A 24,317-nucleotide genomic window follows, 5' to 3' on the forward strand; every position below is an offset into this window, starting at 1 on the left:
GCAGGCCGACAGCAGTGAGACGGAATACGCAAAAGGGAAGGCTTGGGATGGGAGGAATAATAATTTAGGAGATAATATAAAGACACAAAACAGACATTTCACCACTTAATGTTCTAAAAAAATGAAGGGTGCTTTCACGCCAGTTGCTTTTAATAGACTTCTAGTTTGTTTGCCTAGAGAGTTCTGTTTGTTTGGGGAGGTGTGAACGCACAACTGAACTCTGATGTGAACCAAAAAAAGGTGAACTCTGGTCCATCTACAAACTCAGGTTTAGGTTTGGTTGAAGTGAACTCTGGTTCGAATGCATATGTGAACGCAAACGGACTGGAGACCGCTCCAAAAGCAGAAAGTGGACTATACCGCAGGGCATTCTGGGTAAATACAACCAAAATAAATGTGAGTCCAGTGCAGACTCACATTTGTCTTACCAAAGACAAAAGAGAAATTCTTCAACTGTAAAAACTTCATTTTTGTTTAGATTTTGTGAAGCAGGAAGTTGCCCCGATCTTCTTCTGAGGTTTTTATATCGTTTCCCTCAGTGGCTTTTGGTGCAGCGTCAACGCAGGCAAGAGGTGGTGCTGTCACAACCTTCCTTCAAGTAAAAACGTGAGAAATGTTGCAATACTGATTCCCACTTGAACTGAGTTTACCGGACTATCAGGTGTGAAAACACCCTAAATCTCAAAAGAAAAAAAAAGAAAAAAATCAACTGAAATCAAAACATCAAAAGGTCACATGCGTGAGTGAGTGGGTGGTGTGGGTTTTTCTCCACATTTTTGGGATGAAACATCATGCTAAGATCTAAAGCTATAAAAAATGTCCACAATCACAGGGGAAAATCTTCAAGTCAAAACGTCCAACAGCACTTAATTGGATGGCGGCACAGGGAGAACAGCAGGATGGGGGGTGGGGGAGGAATGAATTAACTTTTGAGCCCAGAGACATACCTGCAACTCCTTGTAGCAAGAGAGGAAAAAGAATATGTATGTTAGTAGACTTACGACTGCTGGAAAACAATTTTGCTCATTTGTCGCAACTAATTCAAGTCTGACAAGAAGAGAGCAACGGCAGGGCTGATAACTGAAAGTAACGATATTTTCCACCCACTGTTAGCCTCTGAATCTGCAACAATCAGACGCTCTGAACGTAAACCCACCTCAGCATCCTCCAGCTCCACATCCAGGAAGTCAAAGTCCTTAAAGACACCAAACTGCTGCTCGCTGCCCGTGTCTTCGCCCTGAATCTCCTCCTCTCGGACCACCTCCTCCACTGTGGGGATGAGGCTGGTCTGCTGGTCCGCAGAGTCGAGATCCTCGTTGGATGAGAAAACCACCTGCGAGAATAAAAGGTTTTTGTTGTCAATACAAAATCTCTACACCCTTAAAATAATTTTTTTTAGAAGTTAATTTCCATCAAAGTGACCGAACAGCAAGTTGCATCAGCGGGGTTTATAAGAGACTTTGAGTTCACAGAGTAGGAGAGGAGTCTTACAGATGGATTTTTGGGAATGCCGGACTCCGGACCACATAGTGACAGGACATTCATCAGCCTTTCTCTGGTTCTTCTCTGTAATAGAAACACACGAAAGTTTAGAAAACAATAAACTTAATAAGCTCTCCACGACCTCATCCTAGTCACAGAAATCTCAGAGTTAAGGTGAAGGTTGCTGTCTTCCAGAGAATATAAACTAAGACTGCAGTTTGGTGTAGGGTTAAAACGATCAATCAGATTAATTATTTATTGATATAATCGTCATCTAATTTAGTAATTGATTAATCATTAACTGGGGAGTACAGACTTGAAAAAAGGTCACCATCTTAAGAGTAGAAATTAAACCAAAGCTGTACAAATCCAATATGCAATAACATTTATTTTCCGATTTAAAAAAAAGGAATTGGGATTGTCTGTTTGCATTTTTAAATGCATTTCTAATATTGTATAAAATAAACTTAAGTGGTTAAATGAAAAATCCACTGAATGAGCCAGAAATGTCAAAATAATTGCTAGTTGCAGACCCAGTTCAAAGCATTTAATGCTGACCGAGCGAACAGTGAAAACTGGAGAATAGGATGTCCTATGAAACGGTCAGTTCATTAATCATCTTGTCTATATTTTAATTTTTTTTTTCCAGATTACTGCCTCACAGAATGGTTCGTCCTTGTAATGTGCATCCACTGAAAGAAACTACCTGCGACAGCTGAGGCCTCTTCCAGCTCACTTGCACCAGACCGTTGGAGTTGGAGCCAGATGACGTTGACGAGGTGCTCCTCGTCACGGCGATCACCTGTGCCTTTCCGTTTCGCCCTGCAGCGGTACGCTGGTCGCCATATTTGTGGCCTATAATTGGTGTCTAGAGAGCCAAGAAAACAAGTTTCGGCAACAAAGTGCTAAGAACGTGGGGGGGGGCTTGGAGACAAGTTAGTTAAAAACGGCAGGTCTGACCTCTGAGATGTCAAAATGGAAGTCCAGGGTCTTTCCAGGCAGCTCCTTGGATGAGTTGTTGAATATGCGAGTGAAGGCGATTTCTGGTGACCCGCAGGACTCTGAACTGTACGAACGCTGCACGTCGTCTGGAACCACCAGACTGGCCGATCGAGACACAACCATCTTCAGGATGTTTTGGGCTTCTTTCCAGTGCGGGCTCTGTATCAAAAGCAGACGGCGTTATCGTGATGTAGTGAGAAAACAAACCGTAAAAGCCTTTCTTGTGATTCATGCATATTTTTCCTCTGAAGAGCAAAAGCATTACCTGCCTTATGCTGCAACAGAAATACAGTATGACATCATTTGCATACCGCATAATCTATGGCCAACCCAGAAAAACCCTTTAAGGAGGCTGATGTGAAGGCATGCTAAAATACCCGCAAGTCTTCTGGAAATACAAACCCAAGTTAAATCATTTTCAGAACTTTGTTTGAGACACTAATGGCAGTGCAGCTGTCAGATGCACGGACGATATGGAGCCGTATGGTTCCCCTGAGACGGTCGGTAAAAGGCGGCCATAAAAACGCGCTACGCTCTGTAACCCTGAAAGATGAGATGTTTCTAAGTTAATTACTCTGCTGTTTATAGATCAGTCCAGTTTACTTTCACACACACACACACGCACGCACGCACGCATGCACGCACACACACACACAACACCGTGCGTTTGAATCGCAATGTCGTTTAGGAAAGTGAACTCCTGTACAAACCAGGGCTGAAACGATTAATCAAATTAATCGTGATTAATCAAATACTGAAGTGATTGTCAAATAATTTCGCAATTGTTACCTGCAGCAAAAAATGTCCATTTGCTGAAAGAACAGCAAAGTCAGAGCAGCAATTAAACTAAAACTTACTTGGTAAAATGCAAATAACAAACACAAATGCTATATGGAATAAAAGCGTTTAATTTCAACAATATTGATATTAAGTACCAGTACCATTCATGTTATCAATTTTTTTTGTCATTAGTTTGAAAATTCTCTTTTTTAAAACAATTTTCCACAAATATCAACACCTTATAGAAAAATATTTTCATCTTTTTTTTTGCAAAAGTTTGATGTTTTTTTTTTTTTTTTGTGAAAACTTAAAAGGAAAAAAAAATGTCAGTTTTTTAGTAAAACACAGATTTTTGTAGACATGTCATAACAAAAGATGGGAGGTAGTTATTTTATTCCAGAAAGGCCACGTCGAGTCAGACTGCAACAAAGCTCAATACTCTCAGCAGAGTGAAAAGAATCAACACTCAGACTAAGGTTTTACTAATAATAGTTATGAAAAGCGTCTGAAATGTCAACAAAGTTGTCATTTTGGGTGTTTTTTTTTGTTTTTAAACAGTAAAGCTGTTTTAGAGAAACTGGTCTCACACACACAATGCAATCTTCCCCTCATAGTAAAAATTTGTAATAGGAGGAAGCCAGAAAGCAATATTTGAAATTATTAAAGAAAAACTGGGACTGGGTAAAAACAGAGGGTGGAATCCTTCCAAAAACTCAAAATGAAAAATTTAGACTGGTCTATCTCAACTCGTAGCAGCATACCTTACTGTTAAGAGGGGGGTGAGGGGGGAAGAAGCTATCAATCGATGACAAACTTTCCAAAGTTACTTACTCACCTGAACATATTTGCCAATGATCTTCATGATGTCAAGGTTGAACTGTTTGACAGGAGCTGCTGAGAGATCAATGTGACTCAAGAGGCTGTAGATGATTTGCAGCAAGGACTGCTGCATGCTGGGTAGGCCCTTCTCCAACAGCTGAGATGCAAACATTCATCGTTAAAGCTCATGTCTACCATTCAGAACTAGCACAAAGAAGTCTGATGTTCATCTCTCGTACCTCTGCCAGGTAAGTGACCAGGTTCAAGGTCCTCTCTGCGAAGGCGTCGTGGACGTAGCGACAGACCACGTTGATCCAGTTGGTGCAGTCTCGGGAATAGCTGTGTGTGCTGTACAGGCTCATCATGTGGGCCAGGTTGGAGAGCGTGGCTGACTTCTCCTCCGCGCACACCTTGGCGATCTTATCAGCCGTCTCCTTACAGAAGGGAGTGGGGCTGTCGAAGTGCTGAATGAGGTGAGGCAGCAGGCACAGGATGTTCAGAGGGAAACCTGGGATCCATCCGAGGAGGAAAATGGTTAGAGGAAGGTCGCATACGCCGCCTTACAAACGCATTCAGAGCCCTTGAAATGTTAAACAGATTGTCACAGTACAACCACTTGTGAAACTCAAGGCCTGCAGACAAACCTTCCAGGTAACAGCTGTGTGCTTAAATATTATTTTATGAATCGAATCAATAGGTCAAATGGGTTTCACACCGTTGATTTAAGTGATAGGCCAACAAAAGGCAGTGCATGCAGGTGATTACAGCTCCAACTCTCTTGTGAAATGTTTGTCCAAGAGCTATGAAGGGACTTGAAAAGCTCTATGATCAGAGGATTGCTGTCAAAATAAGTGGCAACAATAGTACAGCAAACAGAAACAGAGTTTCCTTATTCATGGCCCCACCACTCAGAGATTAAGATGAAACCACTCAGACATACCTGCTACCTGTGAAGGATCGACCAGCGTGTGCCTGGAGACGCTGATGAGCTTGCTGAGCAGGTGGATGGTAAGCTCCTGCGTCGAAGTGGAGGTGAAGCCTTTGAGGAAGAGCTGCAGCAGCCCTGGGAAGTTGTACCACTTGAGCTTCCCCTGGACGTTCTCCAGCCGCTCCCGGCTGTCCGCCCGCTCCAGGGGCAGCTGGCCCAGCAGCTTGTTGAGCAGCCGCAGCGCCAGCAGGTATTCAAACTCGTAGTCGGACTCGAGCAGGGAGGCGGCAATCCAGAAGACGGTGGCCATCAGGTTGGAGGGGTCCACTGGCGGGACGGCTTCGCCTCCCGGGCTGCCTCCCCCGCCCAGCGACGTCAGGCTCTTTGTGCGCAGCAGGTTGGAGGGGTTGCCGCTGAGTCTGTCCGCTACGTCCAGCGTGTTGCTTCGACGTCTGTCCGCTTTCCGCTCGCCGATGATGCTGGCGCGGAGAGAGTTGCTCCGAGTGTGGACGTAATGCAACAGGCCGCCACTGTTCAGGTTGAGCTGGCCCGTGCTTTTCCTGTTGGCGGCTAACTTTGCTCCCAACGACTGGTCGCGGGCAGAGCTTCTAGAAAGAGAACAGTACGGACTTTTAAAGGAGCAGGTTTATGCGTTTTCCAGTCTCATAGTACCATTTTATAGAACAATCAATTATGTCACCTTCAGTTGTGGTAAAAATGCTATATATATATATATATATATATATATATATATATATATATATATATATATATATATATATATATATATTAAAATAAATTTTACTTCATAATTTAACTTCTTGAAATTGGGCATGTCTCTTTAAGAAACTCCTGCTCTTTCTGAAACTCTGCCTTCAGGAAGTCATCACATAACTCCTCTGTTAATCCTTTAATACTTTTTTTTTTTTTTTTTACCAGCACTTCATTGAGAAGTACAAGGTATAAAGATCTCAGCAGATGTGCAGTTCAACCAGATGTTTGCTAATTGCTGCTGGCTAGTCTGAAGGAGCTGAGTGAGAGTCAGGTGGCCAGGTTGCTCTGTGGGGCAGAAGCTTGGAAACTGCAGCTCTGAGCAGGAGCTGCGTTTCGAAGGCGGCGCCAGGTCTAACTAGGCGTTTTGCACAGCTGAATGGTTGCCGTGGGAGATTAAAGAATTTCTCAAACACATATGAAAGAATCAAAGTAACACTCCAGGTGTGATTTTGATGAGGGAATAACATAGCATTATGATGGAAAGCTAAAAAAAAAAAGCCGATTTTATCCAATATTGGCCCTCCAACAAATTTAGTCTAATTGTGCAGTAGAAAATAATGACAAAGTAAGAAGGGAACTTGTGAGAAGACTTACTGTGCTAAGGCAGACAGGAGGTCATAGTTTTTGATCATGTCTGCTAAAGTGTCGATGCTTGACTCTAATGTCAGGAGGAGCTCAATGACAAAACCCTGGAAAAATATGAACATATATTTAGTCAGTTGAAATCAGACAGCTTTACATTTTTCCATAACCAGTTACATTTTGTCTTTTAATAATGGATTAAATTTGTTCAAAGCAGCAGTATGATGCAGTGTTCTCATATCCTGACCTGGGCCTCCTCTCCTGGGTCTCCTACGGTCTCCACCAGTCGAGACAGGATGTCAGACAGCGTGGCCGGAGTCAGAGGCTGTTTGAGGGCCCTGAAAATCTGAAACGAGCGACCGGCGTAGTGTCGAGAAGAGCAGGACAGAGCCGTTCTCAGAGCTACTTCGCTCAGCATGGAGTCCAGAGGGAAACCTGAAGAGAGGCGCGTTAACATGCAGATAACTCCAACACAAAATCGACAGAAGAACGGGCGGAAATGACGGAAGAGGAGCCGCGGACGTCCGTTCAGACCTGTCTGGGACTGCTTGAAGACCGTGACAACGTGTCTGACGAAAACGCTGAGCTGGTCGGCGCTCTTAATGTTAGAGTTCTTGGGAGAGACGTCTTCGTGATTCCAGAGTGGACCTCGCTTTCTGCAGGGTGGGAGTGAACAAAGATCAGACAATAGGCCTGTCACAATAGCAGATTTTGCTGGACGATAAACAAAAATGTTGTTTTGAAATCATTTGAAAATAATGTAAGTTTGCCCTATCAAAGATCAATAAACTTTACATCTGTAAAAGAACACTCCACTTATTACTTTATCAAATAATAAAACACAACAACCCAGAACAAAACAAAACAAAAAATTAAATGGATTATGAAATCTTTAAACAAAATTTCCCTACAAAAAATATTAATCACCACAATAAAAATGATCAAGCTCAATTTATTAAGCAATTCATCATTTATCTTGATTAATTTTTAATTGCTTAGGTTTAGGTACCACACCAGAAAAAAAAGCAGATGAAACCAAACCAAACTCAAACCCATGCAGAACCTAAATACCGACTCCTTTTAGGCACCACTGGAAGCGTGAAAGCATAATCATTGTAAACTTAAGTAAAACACTCGGCGTTGCTACAACTACTGTCTCAAACTGAGCTACACCATGGGAATGTACAGTGGGGAAAATAAGTATTTAGTCAGTCACCAATTGTGCAAGTTCTCCCACTTAAAAAGATGAGAGAGGCCTGTAATTGACATCATAGGTAGACCTCAACTATGAGAGACAAAATGTGAAAAAAAATTTGAGAAAATCATTTTGTCTGAATTTTAAAGAATTTATTTGCAAATAATGGTGGAAAATAAGTATTTGGTCAATAACAAAAGTTCATCTCAATACTTTGTTGTATATCCTTTGTTGGCAATGACAGAGGTCAAACGTTTTCTGTAAGTCTTCACAAGGTTGGCACACACTGTTGCTGGTATGTTGGCCCATTCCTCCATGCAGATCTCCTCTAGAGCAGTGATGTTTTGGGGCTGTCGGCGGGCAACACGGACTTTCAACTCCCTCCAAAGGTTTTCGATGGGGTTGAGATCGGGAGACTGGCTAGGCCACTCCAGGACTTTGAAATGTTTCTTACGAAGCCACTCCTTTGTTGCCCTGGCAGTGTGCTTGGGATCATTGTCATGCTGAAAGACCCAGCCACGTTTCATCTTCATTGCCCTTGCTGATGGAAGGAGGTTTGCACCCAAAATCTCACAATACATGGCCCCATTCATTCTTTCATGTACACGGATCAGTCGTCCTGGTCCCTTTGAAGAGAAACAGCCCCAAAGCATGATGTTTCCACCCCCATGCTTCACAGTTGGTATGGTGTTCTTTGGATGCAACTCCGCATTCCCTTTCCTCCAAACACGACGAGTTGTGTTTTTACCAAATAGTTCTACTTTGGTTTCATCTGACCATATGACATTCTCCCAATACTCTTCTGGAACATCCAAATGCTCTCTAGCAAACTTCAGACGTGCCTGGATATGGACTGGCATAAGCAGGGGGACACGTCTGGCACTGCAAGATCTGAGTCCCTGGCGGCGTAGTGTGTTACTGATGGTAGCCTTTGTTACTTTGGTCCCAGCTTTCTGCAGGTCATTCGCTAGATTCCCCCTTGTGGTTCTGGGATTTTTCCTCACCGTTCTTGTGATCATTCTGACCCCATGGGCTGAGATCTTGCGTGGAGCCCCAGATCGAGGGAGATTAGTAGTGGTCTTGTAGGTCTTCCATTTTCTGATTATTGCTCCCACAGTAGATTTCTTCACACCAAGCTGCTTGCCTATTGCAGATTCAGTCTTCCCAGCCTGGTGCAGGTCTACAATTCGGTTTCTGGTGTCCTCCGACAGCTCTTTCGTCTTCACCATAGTGGAGTTTGGAGTGTGACTGTTTGAGGTTGTGGGCAGGTGTCTTTTATACTGTTAACGACTTCAAACTGGTGCCATTAATACAGGTAATGAGTGGGGGAAAGAGGAGCCTCTTAAAAAAGAAGTTACAGGTCTGTGACAGCCAGAAATCTTGCTTGTTTGTAGATGACCAAATACTTATTTTCCACCATTATTTGCAAATAAATTCTTTAAAATTCAGACAAAATGATTTTCTCACATTTTTTTTCACATTTTGTCTCTCATAGTTGAGGTCTACCTATGATGTAAATTACAGGCCTCTCTCATCTTTTTAAGTGGGAGAACTTGCACAATTGGTGACTGACTAAATACTTATTTTCCCCACTGTATATAAAATCTACTTTAATGAACACAAATAATAACGCTGGATCTTCCTCACCTTGACGTGATGAACTCGATGAGACCCTTGGCCTTGTCTTCCTGTTCAGGGTTAATATCAGCCTCGATGAGAAGCGTTGGAGAGAGGTGGGACAAAGCGCTGCTCCCTGCACCGAGGCTTATGCTGGAGGATGTGGAGCTGGTGCTGAGGCCCGAGTCTGTCATCGGTGACGGCTGAAAATCTGGCAAAATCTCCTGCATTCCTGTGGAAACGTTCAACAAGAGCACACTCGGTTGATGTCAGGCTTTGGCACAGCAGCAGCTTGTGGCACAGTTTACATTTGCACGTATGGGAAAGACCTTTGCTGCCACCCGGTGGCTAGGTTTGGGGTGACAAAGGAGAACAATAAAGGTTTTGGTTAAATGTTGATGCCAATGCTGGTTAAAAATCTGTTCACACCCCTTTTTGTTTAACATTAACTTTGATATATACTCCTAATTAGGGATGAAACGACTCATTGGATTAATCAAGATTAATTGTGATCAATCTATTATTGGAATAATTGTCAACTAATCGGAATCGATTAATTAACTGCAAAAGAAGGCCTTTTGCTGAAAGAACATGGCAGTAATTGAGAAAACTATAAAAAAAAATGTGTACAAATTTTGCACTCAATATAAAAAAACCTTCTCTCTACATAAAAATGCAACAAAATCTCCTATTAGGCACATACAAAGATTGTCAATCTACAAATAATCAAGTGCAAACTAAAAGAATTCTATTTTTATTGCATTTAGGCAATAAATGTTTATTTTCTTATTTAAAAAAAAAAGTTTATTTCCATCTCTTAATGCATTTCTAATATTGTATTAACAAGGCTTAAGTGGTTAAATGACGAATGTAGATATTTTATTTTATTTTTTATCCGATTAATCATCCGAACAATCAACATAATCAACGGTTACTGAAATAACCGTTAGTTGCTTCCCTGCTTTCCACTGGCTGACCGGCAGGACTGACCTGTAAGGTTGATCTCTGGAGTCGCTGGCTTCACAGTCAGCACCCGGGGATCGTTGTAGTCTCTGTTCCGCAGCAGCACCATGGCCACGGACTGGCTGTTTGCGGACTGGACGACGAGCAGGTGAAGCAGCAGCCGCTTGCAGTGCTCATAGACCTCTGGGTGCTGGTGGTCAAAGCCTGGAGGACGAGAGCAGAACGACGAAGTGACGCCACAAGGCCGATACGTGAGCAGAGACGACGCGTGAAACATCGGAGGACGTTACCTATAAACACAGCATGTAACAAAAGGTGCAGGTATGCGCTCCACTCCACTTTGATGCCGTGGTCTACTATGAGGTCCGTCAGCAGGATGACTGCAATGTTGCATCTGATTAAAAAAAAAAAGAAAAAGAAACGGAGGACGACTGTGAGCTTTAACCAGCACTGAACGTCTGCGGCGAAAAACCGTATTTCAGGGTACCTGTGGAGCGGCACAGTGGGGGTGTTTGTCTCTGGTAGGTAATCCACTAATGGAGCCCAGCAGCCTCCCGTCGGGGGGAACGGGAGAGGCTCTGGCTGGTTGTGGTCCATTACTTTCAAGCGCCAGTTTGCATAAAGTGGCATGGAGTCACCTGGAGAAACATTAGTAAGCATGGTCTTACACCGTATTAAAACTACACTATGCTGAGGAGGAGTGTGGGATTGTTCTCTGCTTACTCTTCTCGTCTTCATAGGAGCCGCCAGAGCTGCTGCTGTACCGAGATTCCAGGCGGTGGTGCTGGCGGTTCAGGTTGCTGTTCAGACCCGAGTAAATATCCAGGTGTGTGTAACTGTAGGAGGAGACGTGCTGGTAAAACTAAAATCTCAAGACTGCATAGAGCCTTTAGGCATAAATTCAGATGTTCTTCTGAATTTATAAATTCTTAAATTTTTTAAGATAAAATGCATTAAAAGGTTGAGAATCTGCAGTAAGATGTCCTTTCCTTTTAGTATAACTCCAGATTATTTGGTCCTGGAGGCTGAAGCTGACAGCTAGTTTTACAGAAGACAAGGGAAAGGGGACTTTTATCTTAAGGGAAGCAAACACTTGGAGTGGAAAGGTGCATCTTGTCGAGATGTGATTTGAAACACATTAGAAGTTCTGAAGATTCTCAAAAACGAACAGCTTACTGGACTCCAGTTTTGCCTAGTTTAATCAGAAACATTGATACTCGCCAGACCTTATTGCGTCACAGACTAGACCAAGTTAGTTTGGGGTGCATTTTTTGACACTTATCTAACTCCGCTGATGTTTGTCGTCTTTTCAAACAACTTCGATTTCAAAATTATTATAGATGTTTACGCATCTGCCATATTAGAAAGTTCTAAGCTGTTGTTATGTTGGCACATGGTGACTTCATTTTAAAGCTTCCTAAAATACACTGCCATAATATTTTTGAGAGTTGTTGTTTTAGGACAGTAGAGAATAGCTTTGGTCTCGGTCCCACTCAAGACTAGTTAACTTTAGCTTTAAGGTCCAACTGATCTACTCTTAAAATAAAAGGAAGAGGCCAAGGGATTGACCAAATTCAGGAATAAAAACTCATAACACCTTTTAATACAAACTTTATGCAGAAGTTGGTACCTGTCTTCCATGTTTGGGTCTTTGCTCTTGCTGTCTTGATGACCCTCACTTCCTGGCACCATGGTATTGCTGCTGGAGGTTGTTCCTGATGGAGAAGGCAAGAAACACATCGTCTGGCACTGGAAGTACAGATTTAATTGATAGAGCTTGAGGTGCACTAATCAATCAGCCAGTGATTGGAATTGGCCAATTATTCCAGAGGGGAAAAAAATAATTGCTATTAATTTAGCCTCAAATCCAAGAATACTATTATTTTCAGTTGATAAACTAGAAAATTTACATCCTTAGAAAAACACTGAGTTTAGATCAGGCCTAAAAAATTCAACAAGACCTGATTAATTCACTTGTATTTTAAGCCCAAGTCCAAAGTAAACCAGACATATTATTTTAATTAAGATTTTACTTCTTTCGTTTTTAGCCTGTAATTAACTTCTCCCATTTTTAGATTTTGCTTAACATCTTCCAGCTCCGTCACATCACTTGTAACCGCAGGGTGGGTCAAGGGCAAATCATCTGGGATGTGTGATTGATAGGAGCAGAGGAGGGCGAGGCTGCAGGCGCATTGTGCAACGTGCTGCACTTGTTGCAGTATAATGAACTTCAGCACCTTCATTTCTTTCTTTCCTCAACTGGTAAACTATTTCCTCCTCTATTTAGACTATAACAAGCACATTAACACATATTTATAGTGAGCATTCTTGTAGAGTTTTCTCTGTGCGTGCTGTAGGCTTAATAATGCATCACAGAATCCCGAGCCATCAAGCAAACAATTTTGGCTAGATCCAGGGAAAAAACTTTAGGTCCGGGGCATAAATCTTAACTAAGAAAAAATGACCAAATCGAGAATCAGTGTCTACCTTAAAGGCCTGATTGGTGCATCTCCAATGTAAGAAATGAACTTGTGTGTCTCTGTTGGTCCGTTACCTGAGGTCACTGAGGGGATCTTGTAACTGGAGGTGATGCGGTAATAAGGGGGGTTGTCCATGTGGGTCACAGCTGAGCTGACGGGCTCAGTCAGCTGAAGTTCCCACATCAACTCCTCCAGCAGCTGCATAGTTTTATCCCTGCCCAAGTAAACCACCACTCGTTTCACCTGAGGACACGGGGAAAAATGTTAGAAACAAATGCCACACGTCTCCCAAAGTTCCTGAAAGAAAAAGAAAAAAAAGTGTTGTAGCTTACGTAGGGCAAGAGGCTAGGGTCACTGCTGACCCCGGATATACTGATGAGGAAGTGCAGAATGATTCTGAGGTTCTTTGGCCAACTGTCTGCTAACGTCGTCCACACGTTCTCAATTTCTGACCAAGCAAATTCATCTCCGTACTGCAAAGAAAGGACATCAATTAGGATTCTCGGCACGTCGGATCGTAGCAGGGGGGAAAAAAAGAAAAAAAAAGTCGTCTCACCTTGGCGGTCATAAACATGAGGTTGTTTAGCACCATGGTTGTTGCACGAGGGGATCCCCACCCCTCTCCACGGAGCCAGCGGCGACTGTTCACCATCATGATCTCTTGGTCTTGGCCATCCTCCTCTTCCTCGCCGCTGCCGCAGTCCTCCGGTCGCCTTATGGTCGGCTTGAATTCCACCAGCTCCACGTTGTTCATCCACGGTAGGAGGTAGTGCAGCATGACTTGACGTCCACCAGGATGTGCTGTTTGGATACGCTGGCTGACTTCTGCGATTTGGGACAATCACATGGTAGTAAAAATATGATTTAAAAAAAAATCCAGAAATGACACATTAAAGTGTTTGTACACTTTTCCCACAGTTAAACCGAAGCACTTTTCAAGCATTTTCAAGCTAAGTTTTCAAACTTTTGGAAATAAAACAATACAAACTAAAAGACAACAGTTTCAATTCACTACTGTACGATACCATTTATTACTGTTATTAATAATAATGCTTTTGTCAAATTATTCTACATTCTACAGCAGGGACAAGGTAAGCTAAAATACAGCAAAATTCTATGTTTTGAAATGGCTCTCCCACACATGCCCTATACACCGGACTGATCCCAGAACAAAACATAAATTTACCCAAAAAAATCCCCCAATTTCAATAACATTGTTCAGCATATTAAAAAAATAAGACAATCTCTACTTCAATTATACACATCCAAGGAAAACATCCCCCAGAAAACGTGCAAGGTCCATCATGTTTTTGAGTTAAAAAAATGTTTAAAGTTGACAGGAAATGTGAAAATATCACTTGATGTGATATCACTTGATGTGATATATAATACACTGAGGGAAACCCTGAAGATCAATAATTCATTGAGGCATTAGGAATATTCAAAAATAATACAAAAAATGATGTAGAAAATGCTTTTGCTATGTTTTCTGGCATTTAGCAAATAAAAACAGGCTAAAGTAAGAAAGAATTTACTTCAGACAGTGAGGGTTTAACTGTAAATATTGTTTTCCAAATTTAGGCTTCTAATCAAACATTAGCTTGCACTTCATTACCAAACTGTGCAGTTTCAATATCAAAAACTTTTAAAGACTTTATACCAAATTCAAGCACTTTCCACATTCCTTGAAAACACCTAATTAAAATTCAATCATTTTCAAGGATCTCAAGAAGCAGACAAACCCGGCATTAGTATTGCAGCACAGCCGTTTTGTCTCACAACAAACCATCCAGCAGTATTTTGTTAAGTAGCTGACCTGAGAAAATAGGCAGAGTGAGCTCCGGATATGTTCTCGCGAGCTCCTCAGAAAGCTGGTAGTAAGACACGGAGTACAGGTGTGGAAGCGGCGAGGGAGGAGTCAAGATGCCATCTGTCCGCTGGATCTCCAGTTTGTGTGCATAACGGAAAAGCTTTGGCTCCAGGATCTGTTTCACACACACGCAGCGGTGAGAACGTCTCAAAAATTGAAGGGAAAAAATCCCAACAGAAGCATTGAATGAACACGGACCAGACTGACCTGTAACAGCTGCATGGCTACCTCGTAGATTTCCCTGGAAGAATCAGCTGCCTTGAACAGAATCAGGTTCAGCAGCACCACAGTATCAAACTGATAATCCCTAAAAGGAGGGGGGGAAAAAAACAATAAAACAAGTTGCTTGACGGACAAACAACCCAGTAAAAAAAAGAAATTGAAGTTCATCCTGCTAATGCAGGTAGTACCTGTTATGAAAGACGTTGGCGATGGCCTTGAAACAGCCAGCAGCAACGCGCCGTGAGCCGGTGTAACATCGGTCCACGGCCCAAAACATGAGGTTGCTCTGGTCTGGGTTGAGCTCCAGCAGCAACATCACGGCCTCGCAACCCAGCTGGTGGACCTAAAGGTGACCGCAAACCAAATATTTAAACCATGACGCCACATCTTCAGTTATAAAATGAGATTGTAAAAATATTCAGCAAAGTTTGGGCTGTAAATATACATCAGACATTTCAACAAAGTTGGGGAAAAAAAGAACCTGGAGCACAACTTTGAATGTCTTGTGTGAGAATATAAGAGATTAAACAGTCCTGTCAAGACAAAATTTAACGCAATTAACGTATTAAAAGCCAACTTTATTTATATATATAAATTTGAGGTATTTTAAGGCCTTATTTTTAGAATGCAAGGGTTTTTAAGGATGCTCTGTTTTTAGTGATTTCTTGGACCCTTTTCGTTTCGCCAGACGGTGACAGTTTTGGTCAGTGAAGTAAGAATGTGTGTTCCAACAAGACAATAATGTCAAACATAAAAAATAAAACCTGATTTTAGAATCATAACGCAATTAAAAGTCCTGCTTAAAAGCTGGGCTTGAGCTACCAAACCATCAAATTTGCCAGTGCTGCTGAGAAGAATGCCCAAAATATCCAGCCTCATTTAATATTCTAAATTTCTACAAATCGTCTAACCAAATATTTCTGGTACAGTATACATGCATTTGAGTCAGAATGTATAATGTAGAACATGTTTGGGAAAGAGAAAATCCATAATAAATGCAAATTTGTGCACCCAGTTTCTGCTTTTGAATCCCATAGGAGTTGGAAGCATAACCATTAGAGGAAAAAAAATATTAAAAGCATAAAATTTAAACGATCTTCATGCCAATATTGAGAGTATGTAGACTTCTGAATGTATAAAAAGCACCATACTCTTTTTTGCAAAACTATTCTTGAATTTAAATTGTAAAAGCTGGATCAGTGGTTATTTAGTAGTTCATCACAACTACCAGCAACATTTTGCTCACCTTCTTGTCCTGTGAATCCAAAATGTTGTCCAGCCACTTGTAGAGGTAGCCATCAGACGACAGGCCGACGTTGTCGGCTACGGGTCCGCAACACAACACGGCAGACATGGCCTGAACGATGAAACGGGAATTTAGCTCTCAGAGCGGATGGCGCGAGAGGTTAAAGCCGACGTCTGCATCGCTAGACGCTTACCTTCAGCGCACAGTACTGATGGCGATTGATCTGCATATTTCTGTCACTATAGCGATCCAGAGGAGTGAACATGATGCTGAAGGGTCCAGCCCAGTGACTAAACAGCATGAAGAGACTGTGCCGTAGTGACTGCTGAGGGAAGATGGTCCTCCTCTGGTTTACTGGGAAAGGGAAAAAATAAATAAATAAGCACGTTAAATGAAGAAACTTTTTTTATTGTTTAAATTTCACTGGACAGTCAAGAGCGTAGCTTAAACGTACCTGGAACATTCTGAATGATATTGGCCACAAGTGCACTGAAGTGAGAGCGGATGTCCTTCAGCGTGTCAGAGTCCTTGTCGTTTTCTGCCTCCAGCAGCTGCCTGGTGAGGTCCACGTACTCGAGCAGCGTGCTGTTCAGAGAGTGGCTCTCCCCGTCCAAACCTCCACTGGATCTGGAAACCAAAAGAAAAAAATAAATCATCATGGAGTTCATTCAGTGGCTTTCTGAGAGGAGAAGTCTCAACGCCTTGGGTTTACGTACACGTGGCTGATGACGCCAGCATCAGCGAGTAACTCAAATATCCGGACCAGCTGGACCCTGAGGATGTCCCGACGCCTGCGTCGCTTCATGTTCTGTAAATGATGGAAACGTTTTCATTCAATTCAAGTGTTGCATAAATAAAACAAAGTTTGACTGAATACTTTTAAAGTCATCACTGAGCCACACTCACTTCTGGTCTTCTTTCCAGAGCTTCTTTTATGATTGGGTTTAGCTCCTCTATTAGTTCTCTTAAGGATGGAAGACATGCATGTCAATAAACGTTTAAAAACATAAAAAACAAACAAAAAAAACCCTATAAAATGCACATATTTTTCATTTTAAATTTAAATTCTTTACAAATTTTAAAATGCAGAGTTCATTTTAATCCGTTTTTTTAAATAGAAACAAATTTTCACTTAGTTGAGGTGAGCAGACAGATGAATGGATGGCAAAGGGAATACAGTCTGTAAATATAAATAAAATTCAAACTCTTGGGAAAATACTTCAGTAAGTGGTGTGCATTTATCGTTTTGTTTATCATTCATCGTGATAAATTTCTTAGTATAATGATAGTATAATGATTGCCACAATAAATTCGAATTAATGATGTTTAAACATTAGACATTATTGTCGGGATTGTTATTTTTACCATTTTCTCCACTGTTTATTCAATTAGAGTGTCAATAAACTTGAAGACATGATTAAATGCAGTTACCGTGTGAAATGTAGTGATACAAACATTTCTTTATGTGACTGATGTCTTCACTTTTATCATTATAGTACCACAAAATGTTGTGATAAAACTTCAATTCCACAATTAACCAGAAAGTGTAAGAACCCTGAGATACATATGATTATAGATTTCCTATCAGTATTTTTTTTTACCTGAAGGCAACAGGGTTGGTCCTGCCAAGCCCCAACACCAAAGACTCTGTGATGTCCATGCTCTCAGAGCGCATCATTGGAACGATGTGTTTAAAGAGGGAGGAGGGGGACGGAGTCCCGACAATCTGTGAACACACACAGACATTCACTTTGGTCACAACGATGCTGCTGCACAGCCGATACTTTATTCTATTCCGTCATTCTCGGTTTCAACGTATTCTTCCGACCTTGGAATCGTAACTGTAGCCGCTGTCCGGCGTAGACGCCAGCGTCTCAGGCGGGGAGCAGCGGACGGAGCCGGAGGTGGAGGATGAGGAGGAGCACATTGAGGAGGAGGAGGAGGCGGAGCTGCAGCAAAGAATCAGGTAGTTTCTCCAAAGGCCAACGTAGGAATCGCTGCTGTTCAGACTGTTCACCTTTTTGGCATTGATGGGACTGCTGGAGGTGGGCGAACAGAAAACGTCAGGTTATATTAGTCTGAGTTGAGGTTATCGAATGGGGAGACGCAACTCTCCTATTTTCCCCTCATCATTTGCTTTCTACACCAACTACTATTTGAAGCGAGTGTGTCACAACATAAGCGGTAACAGGACACAAAGCGTACTTTATGTCAACTTGTGGAGACAGCAGCTGAAGGCGAGTGTAGGCAAACATCCAGGCATAGTTGAGGGCGGTGGGGCAATGTTTGGGCAGGTTCTCCTGCCGCAGGTAGCTGGAGAAGCTGATGACCCAGGGGTCCTGGCCCTGCGTGACGTGGGCAAACACCCAGATGTGCGACGGGCTGACCACATCGAACTGGTGGCTGATGGGAGAGGAACTCCACTCTGCTAGTGTTTGAAGCTCAATCCCGCTGGGGCAATACAGCAAGTTGGTCTGCGGCGAAGGGAAGGGAAGGGGAAGATCAGCAGAGTTTCACAAGATGTTTTGTTTGTGCAGAAGCGAGGGAACGGTCATACCTGGTCAGCTCCGGTCAGGTGGATGAAGCTCTCCAACACAGAAGCACTTAATCTGTCCATTACGTCAATAGCCAGTTCCTCATCTCCCTACAGAGATTAGGACACGACAAATGAAGCTTAATTAAACTCTGTTACTCCTCTGCAGGCACACAGCTATTAAATTTCCCATTTATAATAACATAAAATGCACAGTCCCTTGCATGCCCCTGAAAATTTTTCACATTTTACCTTTTTCATTTACTGGACCAACACAAAGTAGTGCACAATTATGAAATGGAAGGAAAATTAAAAAAAAATGTTGAAAACATTTTTACAAAAAAAACCTGAAGAGAGTGTTGGGCAATAATATTCATCACCTTTTACTCTGATATCCTTGAATAAAAGTGCAGCCAAATGCCTTCAGCGATCACATAAGTAAATAAAACAAGATTCCATCTGCATGTAATATAAACGTAGAGTAAACACAGCTGTTCTGTGAAAGTATCTTTGATCAGTTATGACTAACTTCACGGTCTGTGCCTCAGAAAAGGATCTAAAAGGCCTGATTCTGCCATGTATCACAATGGGAGCAGTATGTCCAAGGTCATCGGCAATATTTGTTTTCCTCTTTGAATTTTGTATTATTATTAAAGGGGTCATATTATGAATTTTCCAGGCACATAGTGCCATTTCAGAGTTCTGGATGTGGGACCTCGACTGGGAGGCTGCAACTCCAAGTAGGAGCTTTATTTAAATAGGAGGCACTTTTCATCAGGAAGCCCTTAAACAACCCAAATGGTTGCCATGGGAGATTCAAGCATTTCTGAAACATCCATGAAAGAATCAAGGCAACACTCCAGGTGAGGTTTTCTTGAAGTAAATCTCAAGAAAGTTAATTTTACATAAAACAACCCCCTTTAATATATTTTAAAAAGAATGAATCGTAATATAACGTAAATTGTTTTGAGTGCTATTAATACTTCTGCAAGGTACAGTGAGCCTGAACTTGTTACCTTGCCGATTCCCAGTGTTGTGTGCAGAGCACGGACCTCCTTTAAGACATTAACGGCCAACTTGCGGGTGGCTGGCCGGCAGCTACAGAGCACAACCAGCGCTAAACCCTCCACGATATGAAGCACGGCTGAAGGCAGGGTGCGCTCCAAGGACAGAGACCGGCTGTTGGTTGAGCCCTTTAACACAATAGAACAAAAAGAAAAAAATGGTTATTGAATATTTCCATGAAACTCTGGCCAAAGAAAGCCAAAGGACCCACCTGTGTATCATGGCCCTTGTTGCCGCTCTGCACGGCTTGCTTCCACTGGCTGATGAGCTGCAGCAGCATCTTGACTGCGTTGTCCAGCAGAGTGGGATGGACGTCCGTGACCTCTCTGACTATGAAGTACACGAACCCTGAGAGGACATCCTCCCGCCACTCTGGGAAATCCACCATGAGGGCCTGAAGAGACGTGAAGGCAAGGCCACGCAGCTCCTCGTCCATGTGGATGGTCAATCTACGGACGTGGAACGAACAAGGAGGTTTGCACAGGCTTCACCGCAGCTCACAGATTAGAATGAGATGAAGGTCATTGAGGGTGACGTACTTGGCTAGGAGCTCTATCAGCTCTTGTCTACTCATGCCGTCTGGTATTAGTCTTGGGATGGCGGCCACGCATGTCCGGAACAGATCGATCTTTGGTTTTCTCTCCCCCCTGCAGAACAGTTCATAAAAAGCTAAGTCACACCCAGCAGGAAACCGCAAGCATCAAAGTTGTGCTTACGTACGTAATCATGTCTTCGGGCTCTTTGTTAGACATCTGAACACTTGTCATGCTCATGGATCGTCCCACTTCCTTGTCCAGGTGACGCAGGATGTTATCCAAGGCCTTTCTTACTTGCGGATAGTACATTGACATACCTGAGGAAATACCCAGCAATCTTAGAACATTAAATATACGTGTACAACATCACCTGCCCAAATACCAAACCTACCGATCACTTTTGCTTCCTCGTCAGTAAGTGTGGTGTTGAGGAAGATCTTTTTGACACGCATGGTGTTCCCAGAAGGCATGATGATCCCCGTCGTAGGCATCGGAGGCTCGCCGTCTTTCTGCTGCAGGCTGTCGGCAATCACCAAGAAGGCTCGCAAACCAATATTCATCCTCTGGTGGGACAGAAAACGTAGCAAGAAGAGAAATGGGGCTGAAACGATTGAAGGAATCGACATACTAATCTAGTAATCCATTAATGAGCATGTAGCCTCAAAAATAGCTTGATAAAAATAAAATAAATCATAAAAAATAAAATGATCATAAACAGAACCCAAATCCAACATGTTCAACTCTTTACCTCTGGATTGATGGTGAATGTTTTGTGAGACTTGCCCACACACAGCAGGTCATAGATGATCTCCTTCATAGCAAAGTCCAGTCTTTCCTGCAGAAACCAAGAGCAACAACAAAAGCAGTTAGACACACTCAGGCCTGTGTGGTGTGTCAGCTATTCTTTAAAAAAAAACAGTGTTCTAGTCAGACCTGGGCTATGAACTGGATGATCTTGACAAAGATGTTGAGGGGCGTGTCTCTGGGCACCACACTGCGGGAGCCTTTGGGGAAAAGTGCTGACACGATGCTGAGCAGTCGGCTGAGGAGTAGAAACAGGGTAATAAGCATATACAGCACTGAATGACACCAGCCTCATACCGTCGTAGAATTGATTTATTTTATTGTTTTATATTTTCTCACCTTCTTACAAACTTAATGTATTTTATAGGGATTCTATGATATATAGAACAAGATTTGCACAGTTTTCCTACAGTAAAATTAAAGAACTTCACAAGATAAATTTTCAAAAAGAAATTAGGTTTTTAATTAAAGCTGCACACTTTCAAGGACTTTACACAGGCATCAAGCACTTTCTAAACCTTGAAAACACCTAAATGAAATGTTATATGAGCTACAAAAAAACCCACTGAAAAGTGTGGAGTAAAACAGTATCCAGCCTTCATTACTCTGTAGTTCCTGGTTTGCATTTGTTAAGCTGTGCGTTTATGCGAGAAACTGTTTTTAATAGGAACGAGTTGCACAGAAATTGATTGGGTGGAAGCATTTACATGGTTATGCAACTAACCTCTGCGTGACAGTGTTACTCTCACACTTGATTCTGATAATGTAGACCCACAGCAGCCTGTAGAGCGACTCCAGCGCCACACGGGACATTTTGGGATCTTTATTCTACAGATACAAGAAAAACAAAAACACACGTAATTGTCTCAGACAGAAATTGTATGTTGAAAGCTTCATTACTCACCTGAGAGACCAGAGAGGCTTTGAAACATGTTGCAACTTTACAGACAGTCAATCTTAAACACAGCAATACAATGCAACATCCCCCCATTTAAAGTTGTATTTAACTGTGTATTAATGATGCCACACATTTACACATATTAGGTCAAAAGTTCACTCTTTCCAATCAAAACACTTCACAAATTCATTATCAAAGGTCATACGCAATCTAGTCTTTCACCAGATTAACACTACACAAACACTATAAACATGATAACGAGGCCTCAGTTTAAACCGATGTGTCAAATTTGCAGGTAGATGGGATTTGTTCAATGTGATTTGCAAACAACATGGCGGTTTTTTAGCACAATTTTATTGTCGTTTAATATCCAACAAATTAAACGACTGGGAAGGAAAACCTCATTTGTCAAACAGAGTTGCTCAATGTGAGCCATTCTGCTCATTTGCTAATTAATTATTGTATTAAAAGACTTAAATATAACTAACAAACGAAACCAACTGATCATATGATCAAGTTTCTTGCAAAACACACAAGTTAGTAAAAGCCACCCACACCAAATAAGGGAACCGTAACTACATGAGACACTTACTCAAACCTAAGTAACCTTAAGCATAATGACAGATAGATTAAATGCAGACTTTTTTTTTTAAATGCAGTTTCTCATCTGCTAATTAAATTCCTTTTTCTGTATTTTAAAACAAAAGCAATTATACCGATTTTGCCCGTCATGGCAGGAGCAATAAAAATGCTGTGCAACATACAAAAATAACTGGAAGTATTGCGTCAGAACTTTTACTGAGTAATGGGCCTCAGACGCTTCTACAGAAGTGTTACATCAGTTTTACACAGCATCAAAGGAATCATCAGCTGTAAATTCCCAGTAGTGAGAAGAGCCACTGTGAAAGAGCATAACATCAAACAAAGCATCAAGTATTAATAGCGCACATTTGACACTGCATGAGTGGTATACAATAAAAATGAGAAAACGAAACTTAAATACTCATGAAATAATGAAATGTGCAACAGAATACAGAGAAATAAATCTCAGTCCTTAAATATTTTTCTGAGGTTTTTCTATTTAAAAATGGTTTTTGTTGGCTCCACAACGCAAACAACAGTCGGTCTCCAAATACAAAAAATGTTAATAGATCTGCCGAGATTTATTTTTCTCCATTTCTCTGTAAAAAGCTCTTTACCCATCTCTTTGTAGATCAAACTTATCTATTAAGAGATTTTGTGCCAAATTTCTAACTTTGCTTTTGTAAAACAATGACCTACTGATAAAGGCTTGTCCAATTTTTACTAAGGTAATGCAAATAAAACACTTTTCCTACTCTGTGCATAAATTAAAAGTCGACCCTTTCAGATTTGAAAGGTTTATAGAACAAGTATTTTCTCAAATCCAGTCTAAGGTAATAATACATGAAAACTGTCCAGGTGTTTAGACGGGTATTTTATGTATTTTCTACAGTTTTGGAATCGGTTTCTAACCACTCGATCAGACAGATGTTAAAACAAAGAGAGATTTGCTGCTTCCTGTAAATTGAGCTGCTAGAAAATTGTGAAAGTCATAAGCCATCATACAGTCTTCAGTCAGAGGCATTTACTTTTGTTGCAAATCTGACTGCTACGGGACATCCTTCTTGCCCAGATTCAATACTTTGATTTTGAGTTACAAAATTTACTTTATCTTTTGGGATGAATAAAGTATTTTCTAACTCAAATTTGTACAAATAAAACCAAACTTAAAACAATCACAGCAACTCTTTTACTTGTTTAAAAAGACAGACTACAGCTCCTAAACAAGCTTTTTTATTTGGCGCTCTACAAACAGTAAGATATTCTGTCTTTTTTTTCTCTCTAAAAGATCATTTTAAAGTAACAGCTGTGTCCAATTAAATGTTTGAGTTTATTATCTTCCCATATCATCAGTGTTATGGGAAGATGTGAGACATTAGACATTAGTGAGATCAGCATCACCAACTATAAACAGTCTTTCTGTGTATTCCCTATAGAGTAAATCAACCTGAGGCAATCTTTTGGAAAACTTCCACATTAGCTAACATTTCCCAATCCAGAATGTTCTGTGATAGAAAAAATGTCCTAAGATTCCTCCTTGATTTACAGTAACAGCCTGATGGAATAGCTGCCATGCTTCTGAAAAAACTTTTTGTATAAGTTTTTTTTTGCTTCAGCTAGCTTAATTTTTAAACACAAATATAGCTGAGTCTTCTTAATGCAATAACTTCCACACTGAAGAGTGTTTGGTGTGCTTAGACACACTGATAGGACAGAATAAAAAGACGTTTGAAGAATAATATTGTCCAATTCAGCTCACCAAACACCTTTTGAATACAATTCGTATTACTGTTTTTGTTTTGTTTTTTATCACAACAATTTAATAAGATTATTATTAATGGAGTACTTTCTATCAAAACATTTTTTGTCACTTTTCCCCAAAAATGTATCTACAATTAAAAAACAACCAATGAGCAGTTAAGAACTCATTTTCTCACCA

General features: G+C 41.4%; 1 protein-coding gene across 11 annotated transcripts in view; it reads right to left on the minus strand.

The window, feature by feature from the left end:
• The window catches only part of fryl (furry homolog, like), an 84,868-nt gene that overhangs the window by 17,680 nt on the left and 42,871 nt on the right, over positions 1–24,317 (minus strand). For 8 of the 11 annotated variants that reach the window (XM_017304415.1, XM_017304414.1, XM_017304412.1 and 5 more), the window contains 40 exons: positions 21,623–21,726; positions 21,028–21,136; positions 20,843–20,929; positions 20,486–20,657; positions 20,279–20,411; positions 20,098–20,205; positions 19,770–20,007; positions 19,510–19,686; positions 18,518–18,604; positions 18,166–18,434; positions 17,789–17,999; positions 17,562–17,686; positions 16,867–16,924; positions 16,677–16,768; positions 16,415–16,587; positions 16,154–16,314; positions 15,961–16,071; positions 14,903–15,057; positions 14,700–14,799; positions 14,439–14,607; positions 13,179–13,447; positions 12,955–13,095; positions 12,697–12,865; positions 11,773–11,857; positions 10,866–10,978; positions 10,630–10,780; positions 10,433–10,536; positions 10,170–10,346; positions 9,210–9,411; positions 6,902–7,023; positions 6,615–6,802; positions 6,380–6,474; positions 5,024–5,619; positions 4,323–4,591; positions 4,100–4,240; positions 2,443–2,643; positions 2,189–2,350; positions 1,492–1,566; positions 1,157–1,333; positions 948–956 (listed from right to left, as the gene is read on the minus strand). In XM_017304415.1, the coding sequence (XP_017159904.1) occupies positions 948–956; positions 1,157–1,333; positions 1,492–1,566; positions 2,189–2,350; positions 2,443–2,643; positions 4,100–4,240; positions 4,323–4,591; positions 5,024–5,619; positions 6,380–6,474; positions 6,615–6,802; positions 6,902–7,023; positions 9,210–9,411; positions 10,170–10,346; positions 10,433–10,536; positions 10,630–10,780; positions 10,866–10,978; positions 11,773–11,857; positions 12,697–12,865; positions 12,955–13,095; positions 13,179–13,447; positions 14,439–14,607; positions 14,700–14,799; positions 14,903–15,057; positions 15,961–16,071; positions 16,154–16,314; positions 16,415–16,587; positions 16,677–16,768; positions 16,867–16,924; positions 17,562–17,686; positions 17,789–17,999; positions 18,166–18,434; positions 18,518–18,604; positions 19,510–19,686; positions 19,770–20,007; positions 20,098–20,205; positions 20,279–20,411; positions 20,486–20,657; positions 20,843–20,929; positions 21,028–21,136; positions 21,623–21,726 (6,285 nt within the window). The remainder of the gene's footprint in view (positions 1–947; positions 957–1,156; positions 1,334–1,491; positions 1,567–2,188; positions 2,351–2,442; positions 2,644–4,099; positions 4,241–4,322; positions 4,592–5,023; positions 5,620–6,379; positions 6,475–6,614; positions 6,803–6,901; positions 7,024–9,209; positions 9,412–10,169; positions 10,347–10,432; positions 10,537–10,629; positions 10,781–10,865; positions 10,979–11,772; positions 11,858–12,696; positions 12,866–12,954; positions 13,096–13,178; positions 13,448–14,438; positions 14,608–14,699; positions 14,800–14,902; positions 15,058–15,960; positions 16,072–16,153; positions 16,315–16,414; positions 16,588–16,676; positions 16,769–16,866; positions 16,925–17,561; positions 17,687–17,788; positions 18,000–18,165; positions 18,435–18,517; positions 18,605–19,509; positions 19,687–19,769; positions 20,008–20,097; positions 20,206–20,278; positions 20,412–20,485; positions 20,658–20,842; positions 20,930–21,027; positions 21,137–21,622; positions 21,727–24,317) is intronic. The other 3 variants (XM_008407498.2, XM_008407494.2, XM_008407500.2) reach the window with 1 other exon arrangement.

Source organism: Poecilia reticulata, linkage group LG4, assembly GCF_000633615.1.
Source record: "Poecilia reticulata strain Guanapo linkage group LG4, Guppy_female_1.0+MT, whole genome shotgun sequence".
NCBI classification, from domain to species: Eukaryota; Metazoa; Chordata; class Actinopteri; order Cyprinodontiformes; family Poeciliidae; genus Poecilia; species Poecilia reticulata.